This window comes from Labeo rohita, chromosome 3 (assembly GCF_022985175.1).
Source record: "Labeo rohita strain BAU-BD-2019 chromosome 3, IGBB_LRoh.1.0, whole genome shotgun sequence".
NCBI lineage: Eukaryota > Metazoa > Chordata > Actinopteri > Cypriniformes > Cyprinidae > Labeo > Labeo rohita.
In genome coordinates this window covers 6,251,243-6,272,262 of record NC_066871.1, presented here as the reverse complement: position 1 = coordinate 6,272,262, position 21,020 = coordinate 6,251,243, and the positions used below count along the sequence as shown (strand labels likewise).

General features: G+C 39.6%; 1 protein-coding gene across 2 annotated transcripts in view; it reads left to right on the top strand.

Annotated features, from left to right (window-relative positions):
• Positions 1 to 20,326, top strand: part of aatka (apoptosis-associated tyrosine kinase a) — a 55,178-nt gene extending 34,852 nt beyond the window's left edge. The window contains exons 3-14 of one of the 2 annotated variants that reach the window (XM_051106308.1): positions 3,200 to 3,341; positions 9,151 to 9,230; positions 9,494 to 9,612; positions 9,802 to 9,889; positions 11,629 to 11,762; positions 12,092 to 12,176; positions 12,275 to 12,396; positions 12,930 to 13,079; positions 13,879 to 17,188; positions 17,300 to 17,444; positions 17,518 to 17,718; positions 18,730 to 20,326. In XM_051106308.1, the coding sequence (XP_050962265.1) occupies positions 3,200 to 3,341; positions 9,151 to 9,230; positions 9,494 to 9,612; positions 9,802 to 9,889; positions 11,629 to 11,762; positions 12,092 to 12,176; positions 12,275 to 12,396; positions 12,930 to 13,079; positions 13,879 to 17,188; positions 17,300 to 17,444; positions 17,518 to 17,718; positions 18,730 to 18,758 (4,605 nt within the window). In that variant the 3' untranslated portion in view covers positions 18,759 to 20,326. Of the gene's footprint in view, positions 1 to 3,199; positions 3,342 to 8,158; positions 8,929 to 9,150; positions 9,231 to 9,493; positions 9,613 to 9,801; positions 9,890 to 11,628; positions 11,763 to 12,091; positions 12,177 to 12,274; positions 12,397 to 12,929; positions 13,080 to 13,878; positions 17,189 to 17,299; positions 17,445 to 17,517; positions 17,719 to 18,729 lie in introns of those variants that run through there. The other variant, XM_051106309.1, reaches the window with a different exon arrangement.
• The last annotated feature ends 694 nt before the right edge of the window (positions 20,327 to 21,020 follow it).

The following is a 21,020-nucleotide window of genomic DNA, read 5'->3' as shown; positions in this document are numbered from 1 at the left end:
CTGCTGTTGAATAAAGATAAACTGCTGCCTCCTCTTCAAATATGTCCTGTTAGCACTTTAGTAATGCACACAATGCATGAATAACAGACTGAAGTATGAAATATTTAGATGGACTGTGTGAATTAAGTAAATTACTTTGCACCCTCAAGTGGTTCTAAATGATATTGCATCAATTTGCCTCAGAGCCACATCCACTCCCGATGATAAACACCACATTAGCAGATGCCGTTCAGTATAGATTTGCTCTTAGAGCTTGTTTTACATTTAAAGTGGAAAAAGTATTTTATAAATCTACGTATTTAATCTTTCTGCCCGAGTACCAGAATTAAATAAATAAGTGGTTCCATAATATATGCACAAAGTCAAATCTATTATATTATGTAGGAAAAAAGTGGTCTTCCCATCTGCTGCCTGAAAACAAAATAGAGAAACTGCTGTTTTTTACTTCCTCAGCAAACCCCATTTTCTTCAGAGAACAATTGTAACATTACATGAAGAAATGTTGTGCTTCTTAAAATAGCAGAGGTGCTACGGCAGCAGATAAGAGATGTTGTCCATTGTAATCAGGCAGACAAAGAATATGAGAACATGCAGGCAGAGAGAATACGCTTTTATAGGTAAAGACAGCGCTTAAAGTCATGGACAATAGTCGTGAGTGAAGAACTAACTTGTTGGAATGTAAATCGAATTGGCTGAAGCTAATAATAAGTGGAATTTTAGTTGGATTGACAGAAAATGAATTTAATTAATCATATTTCAAAGAAATTTCTCATAGTCACACAACAGATGCTCACAACTGCTTCTGCAACTTGCTGTCAACAATAGTAGTGGTGAAAAGAGGGTGAATGCCTTAATTGTACTGAATATAAAATAGACTGAGAAACTCTTTTGTCTTAATATGGTAACTACCATAAATTTAATCAAATTAACACACACTGGAAAAAAAAAAAAAAAGTTTAAAAACTGGAAAAAAAAAAACAACAACTGGAAAATGCTATATTATGTTTTTAAAAAAGTCTCTTCTGCTCACCAAGTCTGCATTTATTTCATCTAAAATACAGAAGCAGCAGTAATATTGTTAAATATTTTTACTATTTAAAATAACTGTTTTCTATTTGAATATATTTTAAAATGTTTTTTTTTTTTTTAATATATATTTATATATAGACATTAATACTTTTATTTAGCAGGGATGATTTAACTTGATCAAAATTGATGATAAAGACATTTATAATGTTACAAAAGATTTCTATTTCGGTTAAATGCTGTTCTTCTGAACTTTCTATCCATCAAAGAAACCTGAAAAAAAATCTACTCTGCTGTTTTCAACATAATAATAATAATACATGTTTTTTTGAGCAGCAAATCAGAATATTAGAATCAAGGATCATGTGATTGGAGTAATGATGCTAAAAATTCAGCTTTCAAAATTTTCAATTTTTTTTTTTTTTTTCTAAATGCAGGTTTGGTGAGGCTTGAATAAAACACATTAAAAATCTTATTGTCCAAAACTTGTGTATATATATCCAAAAATCCATATGCATATATGTTTTTTTAAGTAATGTTTGATACATCAGGCCTTTATTGCTCATAATTTTAAATATAGGAGAATATGGAGATCAAATTCAAGGAGGAAAAAGACAGCTCAGTTTTATTCATATTCAGAGTCCCAAGCAGAGCAAAATTTGGTGCAATTGCTGTTTATATTTATATTGCCAAAAAGTATCCAATTCTGAAAGTTTGTAATCGTAATGTAAATCAATGAGATTTTATAAGTATAGCAGACTGCTTACATAAAATGCATATAAATATCAGTTGTCACATTATATCTCTCAATAATATATCTTAGTAAGATGAAATTTAAATGCTTAGTTTTATGACCAAAGCTCTGTAGTTTTTTATTGTGGGTATAGTTTAATGCAATGCCATAATGATTGAGAGATGAACTAATAAATAATCACATTCTGAAGGGGGGGCATTTATACAATGACAGTAAAAGGCGCTTTACTTGCTAAAAACCATAAACTATCAATCAGCCTTGGGTAACTACAGGTTTTTAGTGAAGTTTTGATCATGATTTTATATATGCTTCAAATATGACACAAAAGGCTTTATATGATTAAAGGGATAGTTCACCATAAAATAAAAATTCTGTCATTAATTACTCACTCTCATGTCGTTCCAAACCCACAAGACCTTCATCCTCAGAACACAAATTAAGATATTTTTGATGAAATCCGAGAGCTTTCTGACCTTACACAGTGACACAACTGACACGTTCAAGGCTCAGAAAGGTAGTAAGGTCTTACGGGTTTGGAACAACATGAGAGTGAGCAATTAATAACAGATTTTTCACTTTTGGGCACAGTCAAAAACTGTAAGTGATTTAACAGTACATATATATAATTGTATTGTAAAATACTGTCAAGTGTACGGGTTTTGCAAGTAAATACTATGAATTACTAGTAAAAAAACAGCAAAAGGGCATACTTAGAAGCTTTGATTTAGTGCTTTACACAAACAGTTTAACACATTACTGCACTGATTATTAATATATAATAGTACTTGCTTTAAATGCAAATTAGTTCGGCATCCTGTTTACTACTCCAATCCAAATTCGGATCAAATACAGGAATTGAATTCATGCTGGTTATGGCAGAGATTCAGTACTACAATTCCCTGACACAGATGCTCAACAATAGTCACAATGTGTGAGTATGAGCCAACATGTGGAGCTGTGGGAGCTGGATGGGTTACTGGGTCCAAGCAGATGATTGGCCAATTTTCAAAATGTGGCATCCAGGATTCATAACAAAGAAAATACCACAAGAGATCTTTCTCATCTGCCATCATACTGTGACTAAAAAGACCATTAAAATTCCATATTAATTTCACAGTATGCATAAAGTAATAGAGCTGATGTACGGATGCCAGTCTGAAATTCCTGCTTGTGTTTGAATTGTGCCATTTATTTCGTTTTTTAAAGAATTAATAGTTTTATTAAGCATTTATACACATTCAATTATTTAAAAATGACAGTAAAGATGTTTATAATGTCAAATCAGCATATTATTATGATTTCTGATGGATCATGTGACACTGAAGACTGGAGTAACGGTGCATTTAAAATTGCATTTTAAAATATATTATAATAGAAAGCATTTATTTGAAGTCTCTGTGTGCCTTTTGTTCCCTGTAGGAGTTTGAAAATACTGAGGGGGAAGAGGGCCAAGCTGACCTTTCGACTTTAGCCTCCCCCAGCTCTCAGAACGACCCAGAGGTTTATATCCTGCCCCTCACGGAGGTCTCACTACCTGTGTCCAAACAGCCCAGCAAGTCATGTAAGAATCTGGATCATTTTGGTCATTATTTATGATTCACAAAAGGAGATGTTTTGAATAATGTGCTGATTTTTCTTTTTCCATGTATTGGAAATGTAATGCAGTAGTACTGCTCATGTGATTCAGGGTGGCAACTGCAAGGAGGCAGCCCTAGACTTTTTTTAAAATCGAAAACAAGATTTAGATTATAGACCTACTGCCTGTGTGTTAACAGTGGTGTTTATAGCTCATCATTGTAACACCTAACAAAGAATACATCTTCTCATTAATAAACAGTACTGAAAATGTAGCGCCACACTGTGCTGATATTCATCCCTCACATTCCTAACGGCCTTGTGACAGGAAGAGTAAAGAACAGGGCTGTGCCCATTGTGAACGGATGGTTCCGGAAAAAGAGCAGTGGCCTTGTTTACGTTCTCACAGTGCAGAGAGAGGGGTGGAGAGCGAACCGTCTCTGGAAGCAGAACACACATCTGTCAGTTGCATAATGCGCCGTGAGACCGGCCCAGAGGACTCCTGGCATGATGGATGCATGTGAACTGGACTGCAGAAGGGAAAGGAAGTTATTAATGCATGGAAGCACTGGAGAGTACAGATGGAAATGAAGCTGTTTTTAACAACAATATTACAGCAGATATGAAACAGATGCATCTGAAAACCAAATCAGCTGTAGATTTTCATTCTGTTTAGAAGATGTTGATTTGTTAGTGGTGCTTGATAAGGCAGCCAATAATGGCTTATGCTTCCGTGATAAGCTAAACTGACACGCCTGCGATTGCATTTTTAAGTCACATTTGCTTTTGTTTATACCTTCGGGTAGGTTTAGGTGTAGTGCAGATCCCTGATAGCAGGTACATCTCAGAGACCTCTATTTGACGTCTGCATTTACATCTGCAAGACGTATTTTTTAGATTGTTTGCGCATCTGCAGTACATCTATAGGACGTTTCCTATCAGATGTCAAATAGACATCTATTAGATGTCTGTAAGATGTTTATGATGTTTATGAATGTATGTAAATCTGACACCTTACAGACATCTGCCAGATGTTTGCACACAGCAGATGATTTCCAGATCAAGTGATCTTTAACAGACATCTTGCAGACGTACATGTGCTATCTGTACCATACGTTATTTTAAATGTCACGGAGCATTAAAGTTATAGTGCCACTTAATGGACATTTCAGTCAGAACTGCGGTGACACGTACAAAACCAATGTCACATGAAACGTACCATATATACGTTTATCTGGTCCGGGGAAAAAAAACAACAACACTCTTTTAGAACCTCTCAGTGGACATTTCACATCAAATATGTCATGAAACGTACATGGCGCTACGTATTTCGCATCTTGCAAAAAAGTTCCTACAGGTACATTTTCGTTAGATATTTTAGGTTTTGCAAAACACATTACCGTTCAAAAGTTTGGGGTTTTTAAAGGAAAGGAATCATTTTATTCATCAGGGATGCATTATATTGATCAAAAGTGACAGTAAAGACATGTATAAGGTTATAAAAGACAAACTATAAAAACATACCTCAGTTTCTATGAAAATATTAAGTAGTTTTCAACATTCATAATAATAATAAATGATTTTTAAGCAGCTAATCAGCATATCTGAATGATTTCTGAAGGATCATGTGACAATAAAGACTGCAGTAATGATGCCGAAAATTCAGTTTTGCGTCACAGAAATAAATTACATTTTAACATTTATTTAAATAGAAAACACTTAAAATGTAATAATTTTTCTCAATTTTACAATTTTTTACTGTATTTTTGATCAAATAAATTCAGCCTTGACGAGCATAAAAGACTTCTATTAAAATAGTACTAAATCTTACCAACCCCAAACTTTATAATGGTAATCAGATTCACAGGTTATATTCAAACAGCAAAATATCTTTTATTTATTTATTTATTTATTTATTTGTCATATCTGACTTTTTTTGTATTCTAAACACCAAAAAAACTTTAGGTTTACTAATCTAATTCAGACCGGATCCATATTAACATCAGTTTTTTTTAGAGTATCTCAGTCTGAACAGTTAGATCAGTATTTTTTTTTCTTAATAATTTGGAACTTAATGTGAATGTAATATAATTCAAAGTATACAATTGAAATTGTTGTTGTCCGAAAACTCTTTTGCCCTGTGCCATGTGACATTTAAAATGTAGAGAATAAGTGAACATGTCCGCCGTGACTACGCTGCTTGGAAAAAATGGATCCATTTTAACAAAAATGACAGTGTGGACAGTCAGTCCTGAAGATTAGATTTGAAAAACTATGTGAACAAATCATTTGCAGGTTATTTTCCACCTAATTACCACTCTAGAAACTGCAAACCCATGCAGAAAACCTTAACAACTGCATAGCAACACCCTGTTACCCACTCAAAATGCCTTGCCATAATGGCAGTGAGTTTTGCCCAGGCAAACAACATTAACATTTTCTTCAGGAGTGATAAAAATCTACATTTGATTTTGCATCAAGTCAAATCCATTCGCTCAGTGGCTGACTGTATGGAAGCATGGCGGTGGGTGAAGCCGTGCAAGTCAGGTTTTCTCCCTATGACTCACGCGCTCTGTCTGCGTAGAGCATCAAGGGAGGGTGGGGGAGACAGCGGGATGCTGGCCTGAAACGCAGGCAGGGATTGGACGAAAGAGTTTTAGGAGCCAGCCAATAGCCTCTGGATTGTTCGTCACCCGTGGTTACGGCCGTGCGATTGGTCCAGGTGTTGCAGAGCGAGAGGGTAGCGCTGAGTCCCTTGTGATATTGAGAAGGGCTCGGTCATGGTTGAACCGCTCCCTTTCCGTCCTCCCCCTCTTCATCCTCCAGCGTGCTGTATTAATGCAAAGAGCCAGAAATTAACACTTGACTGAATGCACTGAAGTAAAAGCTCCACATATGAATGTCCCTGGTGTTTTTATCACTCCTAAACTACATTTACAGGTTTTCACTGACTTCAGTCTGGAAGACATTTACATAGACATTTACATTGTGCTTATTCATGTAGCGGAGAATTTATTCAAAGCAGCTTATAGAACGTTTAATGCAGGTTTCTCAAATCTGGCCCTCAAGGTCTAATGTCCTGCAGAGTTTAGCTTCAACCTTGATTAAACTCACCTGTCTGAAATAACCTTGATTTGCTGGTTGTTTAGGGCTGGAGCTAAACTTTGCAGGACAATGAAACTCGTGGAACAACCCTAATGTCGTTCCAAACCCATAAGAGCTTTGCTCATCTTCAGAACGCAAATGAAGATATTTTTTAATGAAACTGAGAGCTTTCTGACCCTGCATAGACAGCAACGCAACTTCCACGTTCAAGGCCCAGAAAGGTATAAGGACACTGATAAAATAGTCCATACATGGAAGAGAAGAAACTGGTAAGTTGGTATTTTTATTTTCTTTGCTCACAGCGTATTCCCATAGCTTCATAAAATTAAGGTTGAACCACTGATGTCACATGGACTGTTTTATTGATGCCCTTACTACCTTTCTGGTCCTGAACATGGTAGTTGCATTGCTGTCTATGCAGGGTCAGAAAGCTCTTGGATTTTAATTTGTGTTGCTGTCGAAAGGTGATGCTGAACGAAGGTCTTACAGGTTTGGAACGACATGAGGGGGAATAATTAATGACAAAACTTTAATTTTAACTAAACTTCTTAATTTTAACATTTGTAATGTTTCCTGGGAATTTAACCCACAATTTTGTATTTGCCTTGCTCTATCAATTGTTGAGCTATTAGATCAAATTATATATCACTTTATGTCATTTTATATAATCATAAATGTATAAAATCAACATGAAACAGAAATTGTAACCTTCCCTTCGTCCTGGAAATATCCCCTACACCAAACCCAACCCTAAACCTAACTGATAGTGTCAACAAATGCAAAAGTGATTTAAAAACGCATTTGTTGATGCAGCCGTGCTATTTTAACATCCTTATGCGGATTTGAGTCGTTTTGTCGAAACGTAGTTTCACAGGGTTCGTATCGGAGCTCTTCATCTCTCAAGAGCAACGCCAAGCAAACCTACTGAATTAAAAAACTCATGCATGTGAAGCTGTAAATGTGACGACAACGTTCAAAAATATGAGTTCAAATCATGCAGGATTGTTTTGAAGTCATAACATAATATTCTGCAAGAGTTTAGTGTTCATTTCAACTAAAATTGCAGTTTACATATAGGTATGTTTCTTTTCACATATTTACAATGAGCCTAGGTTGCCTTTATCTTTCTCTTACACGCAAATCATGTATTCCGTCCTTCCTAATACATATAAACAGTGTAGTGAAATCTGACACTTTCTACCTTTGCATGATAAATACTAACATTCAGCACAGCCTTGTGTACTTATCATACTGGTTCCATACCAGAATCAACACCATCATACATAAATCACCAGTTTTTCTCTTCCATATTGGAAGTTAAACATAAAATAATATATCTTAGTACTTTTGAAATCCCCTTAACCATTTAAGTTGGCAATTTTTACTCGGTCTGAAGTCTTTTGTCGACACATTAAGTAGAATTTCTCTTCTAGTCAGTGTGCATTCGTAGGCCAGGCTGGTTTTCTTGTGCAATTGTGCTGCGTTTTAATGCATTTTTAACATGGCCCAGGGCTGCTCTGGGAATGCCAGGAGTGGGACGGGAATGCACAACTCACAGATTCCACAGAAATCATATAAAAGGCCAGTTCAAGTCTGCTGAAGAAAAGAGAGATAGTTGTGTGTCCGGAATGGGGGGGGGTCATCTCTGTGACAATCCTGGCTCTGAGCGGCAGAGAATGGGCCTTGTGTCTGGGCTGGTACTGGGGTACCAGGCGCTGCTTCTCTGCGGACAAAAGCCACAATGTAACTGTGGCGGGGAGTGTGAGGGGCTGGAATGAGAAGCTTCTGGAACGCTGCAGAGGAGGAGAACAGTTTAGTGCATTAATACAGGGATGGGTCTGTGAGGCGCACACACGCACACTGTGAGACCTGCTGGTAGCGCAGGAGGAGGTGTGTGGGGGGCTCGTGTTAATGACAGAGGTCTTTCTGCTGCTCACAGTGCTTTATTTGTTTACAATTGCCCCCATAGTCTTGCTGAGACAGACAGAGGGAAGGGGGCAGAGGAGCGACGGTTATTATGTGCTCATGGCATTGCTTGCGTGAGCAGACGCATTTGGCATGTGCCGAGCTACGCTGCAGACATACGTCCAGCTCCTGGTGGGACACTTGGCACTTTAAACACCGATCTCAGCCGGAGCCGTTTGGTTTACCGCAGCTTTGAGTTGAGTTGGCTCCAGCTGAGAGTTCCAGCCGGGGGCATCATGGGAATGTTGTGGGACGCCGTATCTCACCGCAAGGAGATGCGCTTCGTTGCTGGGAAGGAAGACAGACCGCGCTGCTTTCTCAGCTGTCCGAGGGCTTGGAGGGTTAAACCCCTGGCGTGCGAATGGAGACACCGAGAAGAACGGCACCTTCATTCCACTGCGTTTTTGGACCTTCATCCTACGGTTTCTTGCAAGACGAAGAGAGCTGCACTTCATCTCTATCTTCGACGTCCAAACTTATTTGCTGAATTGCGATGGTTCAAGGTGGGACCGGAGTGTCTGAAGATTTATGTCCATTTCTGTCATTTTGATTTTTTTTCAGAAGGGGTAGTTTGAGATAACCATGGTTCTTGAGGTTGTGCCTTCCTGGATTTTGCTCACTCTTCCTTAAAGTTTGGCCACTTTCAAACCGCTCATTGTGTGTTCAGTTCATCCATTTGTGTGTCTGCTAAGTCTGAAAGTATGTTTTCTCTCTGTTTCCCTCAGTTCAGCTGCTGAAATCTACAGATCTCGGACGCCATAGCCTCCTCTACATCAAAGAAATGGGACATGGCTGGTTTGGCAAGGTGAGGCCTTTTATAACCGAAACATAAGCGTAATGTGGCTCTAAGATAACAACAGTGTTTTTTGAGTACCCTACTCATGGGGTTGATTTTGCACACAGTAAAGTATACGCATAATGCTGTCGTAATCTCATTATGAGCTACGGTTAAAGAAACAGTTTGTGGTAAATAGCACACCAAGTGTTTGCTCTCTTTAAATCTGTGCTGCCAGTTTCACAGGTGGCAGGTGTGAGACATGTTAATGTGTGCTTTGGGCTGGCCTTTAGGTTTTGCTGGGGGAGGTGAATGCTGGACTCAGTACCACACAGGTGGTGGTTAAGGAGCTAAAGGCCAGTGCCAGTGTACAGGAACAGATGCAGTTCCTGGAAGAGGTCCAGCCTTACTGGTACACACCTTTCCTTTTATCTCTCTTGCCCCATCTTATGCAGTATGCTGAAATTTATTACATTTTTGTTAATAAATCTCATTCGGACGCACAGAATAAAACATTAATGACAGCTCTTATTTGGAATGTGTAACTAAACAGTTTCTCAACTGAGCAGTGTTTCAGTGTTTGAGTGTGTGAATCCCACAGGGTGCTCCAGCATCCAGCCCTCTTGCAGTGTCTGTCCCAGTGTTCAGAAGTCACACCCTACCTGCTGGTTATGGAGCACTGCCCTCTGGTAAGCAACTAGTACCACACGCTTCACCTACTGTAGTAAAAATATACTCGGGTGAGTTGGTCTGACTACCCTTTAGAAGCAACGTCGGTCCTGGAGTTCCGCTGTCCTTAGCTCCAACCCTAATAAAACACAAGCTAATCAAGGTCTTCAGAATTACTAGGGCTACAGGCAGTGAGGGTTTTTTTCCAGAGTTGGAGCTAAACTCTGCAGAACATTGGCACTCCAGGACAGACATTGCATATCCCTGCTTTAGAGTGTATACTAGCAGTCAGCAGTCTTCTTGATTCTTGAGTGTAATTTTTAAAGGGGATACCAGAGGCCTATTTTCCAAAAGTTGGTATGACTTTTTTTAGGGTCTTTTTCATGCAATGTCTGTAACATACTTGGGATAAAATTCCTCAATGGTCAAATAAAGCAACACCCTTTTTACCTTGTCAAAAACAGCTCTGTTCACAGCGACACATTTCGGTACATGTCTCTTTAATGATAATGAGCTCTGCTCACTCCGCCCCTCACTTCTGTGGAAGAGAAAAGGCGATTAGCAAATAATCATAAAAAATATAAAGTGCGAGACTTCTGGAGGTGAGCTTCTTTACGAACGGAACAATAAAAGACGGTCTGTCAGCAGTTGTGGGTGGAGCCTGAGCAGTATGACATCATATTGCTCAGAAAATCGAAACGGCTTGATAATTGAGACTGTTTAGGTTTTTAGGGATTAAAACAAAAGAAATGAATGGATTTTTTTTTTTTTTATCATTGTAGGGTGGTTGCATCCATGCACTGCTTTGATACATTTATAAGCAAGAAAACCATGTAAAAGTGAATTTTGCATCCGATGTCTCCTTATATTAAATATATCCAGTTTTATACAATGTGTAGAAGTAGCATCATAGTGTTATTTTGAGAGCAAGAAACTACAAACCGCATGAGTTGGAGTTTTGAGTCTAAGAGGCTTTGTGGTGTCCAGTTGACCCTTCTTTAAAGCCACGCCTTTAAAAATGTTACGGACCAATCCGATCTTAGCAACTCTTGCCACAGAGTATAATCAGACTTTTGTTCTTTCCTAATGTAAGTCTATGGAGAATCTGTGGGTTTGGATAGTTTTTAAATCCAAAATATAAAAAATTAAGTTGTTGCCAGGTCACTGATTGTGTAATGGTGACATTATAATAGGACCACAGAAAGAATTCATGCATTTTCTACATTTCTACAAGTAATGTTAATACATTTCCTAAAATGTAATATATTTATTTATTTAAGATGTACTATAGATAATTGTAACTAAAGAGTTCACAGTGCCATACAGTTACCTTCAAATGAGGCATTTTTATTTGATTGTGGAACAGATGTGTCTTAATTCACAGTTTTAGCAGTTTAAGCATTTTATGGCATCATTCAGTGTAACTTAAGAAAAACACCATTGCTTTGTTTTGTTCCAAGATAGAAAAGAATAACATTTTGCAGCCACAATTACTAAAAACATGCTGTTTACTTAAATTTCCCATTCATTTCTGTAAAACTGCTCTGACAGTCCAAGGAAGATGGAGCTTAGCATATGGTTAATTAAATAGCTCCCTCTGCTGGTCATAGAAATTGTAGGAATTGTGCATTTGCACAGTTTCAAACTGACACAGTGGTATTAGAATTACAGTTGCTTGCAGCAATAAGGAACTGGACTTTATGATAACACGGATTAGCATTCTTATGCTGTTCTTAAGAATGGTGTTTACATTATACAGGGAGATGTTAAAGGATACCTCCGTAGCTGTCGGGCGGCAGACTCGATGACCCCTGACCCTTTGATCCTTCAGCGGATGGCATGCGAGATTGCTTCTGGTCTTCTGTACCTTCACAAACACAATTACATTCACAGGTGAGGATCCACTAACCTTTGGCCTTTTCCCCGCATATTGATTTTCATGGTTATTTTTCACCCCGTCGCTCAGTGGACGTCCAGCTCTGGTGTCTCCTGGCAACAATATCCTGGTGCTGCCTGAGTACATGTCACAGACTCCAGCATCAGTGATTTTGTTGCTGGGGGAACACCCCTTGCTCAACAAACATCTTCAATTATTTGTAAGTCACCCATGAGGAAAATGTGAGATGACACTGCAGACTTCCTTTGTCATTTTGTCATGAAAGTTTGCCAATGAGAGGAGCTATAAATGACGCAAACATTGTTCCACTCTGTCCTGTTCTCAGTGACCTGGCCCTAAGGAACTGCCTTTTGACCTCAGAGCTGGCAGTGAAAATTGGAGACTATGGCCTCAGCCACAACAAGTACAAGGTGAGTCTGTGAAGGCTTTTAGGATTACAGTCTGCTATTCTGACATTGTCTCTGAATTTCTTCTTATTCAATATCAATGCACCCTTTCCCTTTGTTAGGATGACTATTATGTGACAGCAGATCAAATATGGGTTCCTCTACGCTGGATTGCACCAGAACTTATTGATGAAGTCCACGGCAATCTTTTAGTAGTGGACCAAACCAAGGCCAGCAACGTCTGGTGAGCAATAAATCAGAGAAAAACAATTCCTTTGTTCATCTTCAGAACACAAATTAAGATATTTTTGATGAAATCTGAGAGCTTTCTGATCCTGCATAGACAGCAACGCAACTGACACATTCAAGGCCCAGAAAGGTAGTAAGGACTTAATTAAAATAGTCTTCTCTTCCGTGTATCTCCTGGTACTCTCCTGAAAAAATGGCAAAGACTGACACGGAAGAGTTGTTGAATTGTTAAATAAAGTCATTAATTTTGTTTGCACACAAAAAGTATTCTCATAGTTTTATAACATTACGGTTGAACCACTGATGTCACATGGATTTTTTAACAATGTCCTTACTACTTTTCTGGGCCTTGAACATGTCAATTGTGTTGCTGTCTATGTAGGGCCAGAAAGCTTTAAAACAGAAATGTCTTAATTTGTGTTTTGAAGATGAATAAAGGTCTTACAAGCTTGTAACGGCATGAGAGTGAGTAATTAATGATCAAATTTTTATATACTAATACTATATATGTGTATTTTTACTATGCAGGTCACTAGGTGTGACGATATGGGAGTTGTTTGAACTGGGTAACCAGCCTTACAGGCACTATTCTGATAGGCAGGTTTTAACATATGCTGTAAAGGAACAGCAGCTCAAACTGCCAAAGCCCCTGCTGAAAGTGCCTCTGTGTGAACGCTGGTGAGTCGTCTCACAAGTCACAGTCATCATTATGAACCGCCCATGCCCTTACTTCTGCCAGTTGCAATCACCACATCCAAACCAATCAGTGTTCCCCTCCAGAGACACGCCCACCAATCACTTCTCTTTTAAATACATGAAAAGCAATCAATATCTTCCAACCACAGGTGCCTCCACCAGTCATTTCCCCTGGCAGGAGCAACAAATCAATACTCCTCAAATCCAGTGTGGTCAGTCATTAATTTTCCCCCTCTGTAAGGCTATTAATCATACATTTATCCAGTCCTGGAAGCACACAGTCATTAATTTTACCCCCACACACTCCAATTATTGTCCATTTAATCAAGAGCAGTCATGCGTACAAGTATACCACTCCATCCCCCAGTGAATACTAAACAATGAATGACCCTACTTTCAGACTCCAAGGCTACTATCATACTAAACTGTCCATATTTCAAATCATCACAAATGGGTTTCTGGCTATTGTCCATACTAGCATCCATATTTAAGCACCTATAAAACAATAAGATTATATAGCGTTTATCCAGCATACTTCAGTTTCAACCCTGCTCCAACACACCTGCCTGTAATTATCATTTAATTTGATTCAGGTGTGTTTGATAGTGGATGGAGCTGAAATCTACAGGAGCAGGGTTGGAGACCCCGGTAATAAAGCATTAGCAAATTGTACTAAAACATAGTTTTTGGCCCTATTCTATTCTAATCCTTTATAATGTGTTTCTTATAAATAATAGTTTATAGTCTAAAATGTTTGCTTTTCTGTTGGATGTTTGGGCAGGTATGAGGTAATGCAGTTCTGTTGGCTGCAGCCTGAGCAGAGGCCTGTTGTGGAGGAAGTCCATCTACTGCTAAGCTACCTGTGTGCTAAGGGTGCAAATGAGGCTGAAGAGGACTTTGAGAAGCGCTGGAACTCACTCAGGCCAAGTCTGGGCTCCAGCAGCTCTCACAGGACACCTGCGCCTGAAGTATCCTCGTCTACTTCTTCTTCATTTCCTCTACTTGAACACTTCTCAATGGCAGACAGCTTCCAGTCTGAGAATGGGGATGATATATTGACAGTAACTGAGACCAGCCAGGGGCTCAACTTTGAGTATAAATGGGAGCAAGCGCGAGCTGAGCAGCCCTACTGCTCCTCTTCAGCTAGTGGACCATTGGGAAAGAATAATCCCCATTACCAGGATGTGTATTACCCTCTTAGCAATTCCACAGGTAGCTGCAAAGGTGAGAGCCTCCCTCTTGGGGTTTCTCCATCCTACTATGAGTCCGACCATCCAGGTGTGGTTCCAGTGCTAAGTGCACACAGCCCCTCAGTAAGTAGTGAGTACTACATCCGCATCGAGGAGCCAGTTGAGTGCAACATCAACTTAGAAGACACCAATCTTGATTACAGCCCAAGACTTGAAGCCAGCAACAGTAGCTTGTCCTCTACAGGCAGGAGGAGCCCCATTGGCTCTCAGCCAAATACTTACTGGTCAGCAGCTAAAGAACCCATCGGTAATGATTATGATTCAGATAGTAGCCTAACCATGGAGCCACTCCAGAGAAGAGTTCCAAGCTCGGTAGAGATAGACCAGTCAGAAGTTTATTTTTCTTCCAATGACAGGCACAATTTACAGTGTGAACAGTCACCTCAAGCAGGGCCAGATGTTAATTTGGTAAGAGGGCATGGTTCAGACTCTAATCAGCAGAGAAGAGGGTCAGGAAGCCTCTGCCATAGACTGGAGGTGGTAAAGGAAAGCCCACTTGGAGTTTCAGTCTCTCTTAGTAGTCCCAGCTTGGCACATTGTGACCCATACCTCGAGTCTAATCAGAGAACTGTTGAAAGAAGTATGGCAAATGAGGCCTATTATGACATGATGGGCCCCTTACAAAAGAATGTGCCCAGACCCCACTACATGAGCATTGATATTGATGCTGGTGATGGTCTTCTTTTGGGCAGGGGGAGTGCTGATCCAGAAGATGATGAAGATTTGTTTTCTCAGAACATGTTAACTAACTGGAACTCTAACCACTCAGCAAACAACAACAGTTTAAGCGATCGAACACAACCTGTGGGTTTCCAAGACGCATACCTTGATTTGCGTCACCCTACACCCTCTTCTCAAGTCGGGAATTTGAAATCAAGAGCGTTGGAAACAAGCAACAGTTGTACATATAATTCCATCGATGCTCTCAAAGACCATTCTTCATACATGGAAGCCACGGAAAGTACACCTACCGCAAGTAATTCTCACGTTGACTTGGAGGGTGGTGAATACCTTCATTTAAGCCCTGAAAATACTCAGGATGTTGAATCATCTTCCAAATGTCATTCTGTCACAGAAAGTCAGCATATTCATACATGGCAGAAGAGCACTGCTCATAAACATACTAAAAACAATACATCAGACTTCCATGTAGGAGGCTGCAGCAGAATGAATCCATCAACTCTTCCATCGGTGCTGGTAGTGACTAAAGAAAATGTGTTACTTGAAACAAGGATATCCCCTGTACAAAAACTTAAACTTGGGACAGACGGTTCTGCTGGAGTGTGTGTAAAAATGGTGTCATGCCCTACGGATCTGTCTAAGACTGTCTCAGAGTGTAACCATTTGACAGACAGCAGGATAGTGCCCGACAACTCCACTATCAGTTTGATGGAAATTAATGATTGCAGTGATGACAGCATGAATATCCCCTCTGGAGTATTAGCAGATTATCCCTTGGACTATGCAGAGGTGGGCAATATTGACCTAACTCACAGAACACTGCAGAGAGAGACTAGGTCAAGACACTGCGAGGAAACAATTAATCTCGCCTCTAGCAGCAGTCCTTGTGAGGCCTTCAGCCCTGATAGTTACAACACACCCATTCAGCCGAAATCCTTAGACAGTGGCTATGACACAGAGAATAATGAATCCCCAGAGTTTATCTTGAAAGACCTTGAAGGGAATCCAGCTCTTAGCACTAGTGTAGAATCAGATGAGTGTGACATGTTGCTCCAGATGGACCTAGATGAAGATGTTGATGTAATGCTCCTGCATCCATCCGTCAGTCATCTACCGCTGATCAGCCATGGTGAGAGGAATCAGTACAGAGACTCTGCTTATTTTTCTGACTATGACATGGAGAATGACAAAAGCCCCAGTGAAGGGGTCCACATGTTCTTCAGTCGCCAAGATGAGGATGATGTCTTTGACCTCAAAGCAGAAAAGGAGGGCTCCAAAAAGACATTCGGAAGAGAAGGACATAGCATGGAGAGTGAGAAGAGATATGACATATCTGTGCCAAAGGACAACAGTGCTGCCCTTAATGCTAAACAATTGTATCTTAAAAAGACAAACCCAAATCTGTGTCCATCACCTGCACTGGTTCCAATGATTTCTATGCTTTCTCCCTTCCCTCCAGAGATGGGGGGTTGCTTGACCAAGGAGTCGACTCCAGATGATGGTATTGGGCTGGAATCTGATCACTCCGGAGAGGATCCAAACTCTGAATGCTACTCTTCCACAGTGTCTGAAGGTTCTTCCTCAACACAGGAGGCCTCAGGTGTGGAGGAGCAGGCTAACGGAGACACCAGAGATTTTTCCTCAGCAGAGTCACTAGGCTCAGACTCTACCATAGTAGAGTTCAGTGCAGAGATAATCCAAGAAGAGAAACAAGAGGCCTGCAACAAAGTGGACAATCCGGAGCTTCCAAGGGAAGGAAATGAGGAAAAAGAAAATTCAGTGAAAGAGGGTGGCATAGATTCAGCACTTTCACAACCAAAGCAGGATGAATCCTTGGAGAAAATTCTTCCAGCCTTGCCAGAAGACCTAGATGTTCCAGCTCCACTGGGGAACGGAGAGGAGGCAGATGAGGAGGATTCAGAGGATAGCGATGAGTCTGATGAAGAACTTCGTAGCTACAACGTACAGGAGCAAAGTGATGAGAGTGATGAAGAGCTCCCTGTGGTGCCTGTCATTGTGAGCGACCGTAGCAGTGCACGACATCTACGCAGCCTCCTCAAAATGCCCTCGATACTTACACAGTCTTTCTGTGATGAGCTGGAGAGCAAGAAAAAAGCGGTGTCATTCTTTGACGATGTCACTGTGTTTCTGTTTGATCAGGTTTGTAGAATTGTATGTTGTAGTATTGATTTAGAGCATTTCAGAAAAATACATTGATTTGTGCAGTGCTAATATGACTCACAGCCTGTGTCTTGCCGTGTATTGACTCAGGAGAGCCCCACAGGTGAACTCGGGGACTACAGTTTTCCTGTGGAGGCAGAATCCAATGGCCAGGCTTCAGAGGTGGAGCTGCCACGGCTCCAGGATAGGGTCACTGCTCCTGAGGATTCACCAGGAATGAATGCCTCTGAAGAAAGTGAGTATTCAGTAACAATTCCTTTATATTAATCTCGTTTAGTGACATTTCACAAGCCTCTCACCCTTAACAGGTGGGGCATTTCAGTGGCAAGATGATTTCCCGTTGATGCAAAGCCCTTCAACATCAGAACAAGACTCTGAAGAGATTGCTACACCACCCAACTCTCCCGTCAAGTCTCCAGATGAAAAACCAGCACCTCCGCTTTCCCGATTTAGTGTCTCTCGTTTCTCCATTACACATGTGTCTGACTCTGACATGGACTCCATTGGAGGTCAGTTATTCTAACTTATGCCACTTTTCCACTGCATGGTACGGCTTGGTACAGGTCACTATTAGGGGGGTTTTTCACTGTGAATAGTACCTAGTACCTGGTACTTTTTTTGGTACCACATGAGTTGAGGTTCCAAGCAAGCCATACTGATACTAAAATGTGACCCTGGACCACAAAACCAGTCTTAAGTAGCATGGTTATATTTGTAGCAATAGCCAAAAATACATTGTATGGGTCAAAATTATAAATTTTTAAGCCAAAAATCATTAGTATATTAAATAAAGATCATGTTTCATGAAGATATTTAGCAAATTTCCTACCGTAAATATATCAAAAATTAATTTTTGCATTGCTAAGAGCTTCATTTTCTCAATATTTTGATTTTTTTGCACCCTCAGATTCCAGATTTTCAAATAGTTGTCTCTCAACCAAATATTGTCATATCCTAACAGCTTATTTAATCAGCTTTCTGATGATGTACAAATCTCAATTTCGAAAAATTGACCTTTACGACTGGTTTTGAGGTCCTGTGTCACAAATGTGACGCGTAAAGACTGCAGATCATTGATTGGTCACAAAGAATCACTACCAGCATCATTGGATTTGCAAAACGAGACACCAAACCCACTAAATTCAAAAGGTCAGCAACAGCCACCACAGTATCATTTGTACCAACACCTTCTTTTAAATGACTTGGCTTTAAGAGACCATCACACGAAACTTGAATAAAAGAAATGGCTGTTTCGTGGTTAGTAGCCGAGGTGATGGCGAAACTATAATGATCAGTCTATAATTACACCCACTTTTAAGCAGTAATAAACTGCAGTGGAAAAGCAAACTGAGCCAAAGTAGAGCGAGCCGAGCTGTGCCGAGCCAACCATGCAGTGGAAAAGCGGCTATATAGTTTAGAAACATTAGGTCTGTGCTAGGTCTAATGCTTCTCCATTAGAGTTTGTTGCTGTGTCCAAGGCTGATATTGAAAGTTAACCATCTCTCTCTCTTTTCTCACAGGTAACAGTGAGAACGAAGCCCAGGAGTGAAGGGGTCATTACCCCATTTAATTGAAGAGGTGTTTAGAACCCGTATGGTTTGATTTGGTCCCATCAGACTGTGGGCTCTCCTGTATCGCTATATATTTGTTCTTTTAAACGTGCTGGACAAAAGGGTCCTGTCAACCTGATATGCTGTTTGGACACAGTGCCTCATATTGTAGTGGATTAGCCAGCCCCTCCCTTGTGTTCCTAGACAGATGGTGGTTGAGTGACAGTTTTTTCCAAGGACAACAGTTACAAGAACAGAAAAAGAGATCTGTATAACACAACATATTTATTATCTATGTATTAGAACATGAGGTATGAAGATTATAACTTATTTGCACAATATCATGCTGAAATCATCCTTTTTTACACATTACTTGTAGGAAACAATATAGATACAAGGCTGCTCTCCTCATTTGCTTGTCATGCCCCATATTGTCAATATGTGGTTTAGAGTCTGAAAGATCTGTCATAGTGCTTTACATTTTTCAGGTTGACCCAATGAGCTGCATAAAAATAGAGTGACAAGATGTTCTGCCCTCATGAACGACCCGCATTTATTAATGAGGGTGCAAAAAAATTCTATAATCTGAGCCCCTCATTACAAGCTGCTTTTCTATATTTGACCACTTTTAACAAAACTTTAGCTCAGGGGTGTTAAGGGTATGGTACAAAAGTAGATCATATTAACAATATAAACCATCTTCGTAAGTCTTCAACAGTGTTTTGCTTTTTTTTTTTTTTTTAATTTCGAAGAAATTTCATACAACGACCTGCACTTTCATTAGTGACTTTATACGTCTCTTATCCTATAATCAAGCACTTCATCAAAATCAAGATTTTATTTACATCTTATTAAAAGTGCAGTTTAATCAATATATCGTTAATACTTCTTCTCTGGTTAGATCTCTAATATCCAAAATATTTTACAGATGACAATGTATTACAGTACTTGTTTGCGCTGAGAAGCAATGACAGTATTGCTGGAGAATAGATAGGTTTTCCTAGCATGCATATACAGTATATGACAGCTCACATATGGGTCATTCCTGTTATGCAGCAACTTAGTCTTTCAGAAATATCAGGCACTTAAACACTTTAAAAAAGCTCATGTGCTATATTCTGAGTGCTCCCAGTACCTTTGTGTGAAAAATAGAAGATTTTAAGTTGTTATTTACAAAGATACATCCAAACATTGACATTGCACAATCAAAATGCTTCTTGACTGCAACTTTTGAGTGTTTAAATGAGTGCAAGATTTCACTTTTATGGTTATATGATTATAATAACAATTTAAATTTCAGCCTGTTCTTCACATAAAGCTACCGTATGACTTCTGAGGAATTAAATAAGCTACATTTATGATACATTTTTGGTGCTTCTGCCATATTTGGAGCTGTAGCTCAGACATTCAATTATTTGTGTTCCAAAACTTGAATTCAATATATCATCCAGTATGACAGTATATAACAGGTGCATGAAAATGCACAGCATAAGAGGAATGACCTTGATGGTACTGATGGTGATAAGTTTGATGGTGCTTGTCAGGATGAGAATTTAGTCCATTACAGCGATCAGTCTTGGGCATGAATACTTTTGCTTTGAATCCGAGAGTTACAGGAACTGATTTCAGGATAAACCAGCGGGTTATCAAAATCACAGGTGTACGCTTCACATTTGTGGTGCTCAAAGAAAGAAGAGTGACCATCTCGTCTGTGAACAAAATGTGTTACAAACAATAATGGCAGCTCCTGCAGATCTGATCCTCCGTCTGTGATGATGCCTTGTCTCAGAAGTGTTATTTTTGTTAAATCCAATAGCAAGTAGATGTTCAGAGATATACTACAAAACAATTCAGATGGTCCAGACGGCATGTGGGCCTCGTGTGTTTCTACGAGTTTCTCTCAATATATTTTGTCTTTCGTCCCTATATGATCCGAGGTGTAACACCGAGAAAAGTTATGACCTGTTTTACACGATGATCTGTTTAAATGTAACGTACAGCTGTACCTGTCATGCTCTGCCTTGAATCACTGGAGCCCATACACATTTGTGCCAATGCTGTAAGTCACAATCACTGCACTTGTACCCTCGCTTTCTCGCTGTATGCCTTTCAAGAGTTTTATACTGTGCTAAACCTTGCCGCAGTAGGTACTTTTTCTCATTCAAAACATTAGTGCTTCATTCGGCTGGTTACGGTTGCCAAAGAAAGGTCAAATGAAAGTGAACTGAATGTTGAATGTAGCGTTGAGGGGAGAAGTCTGT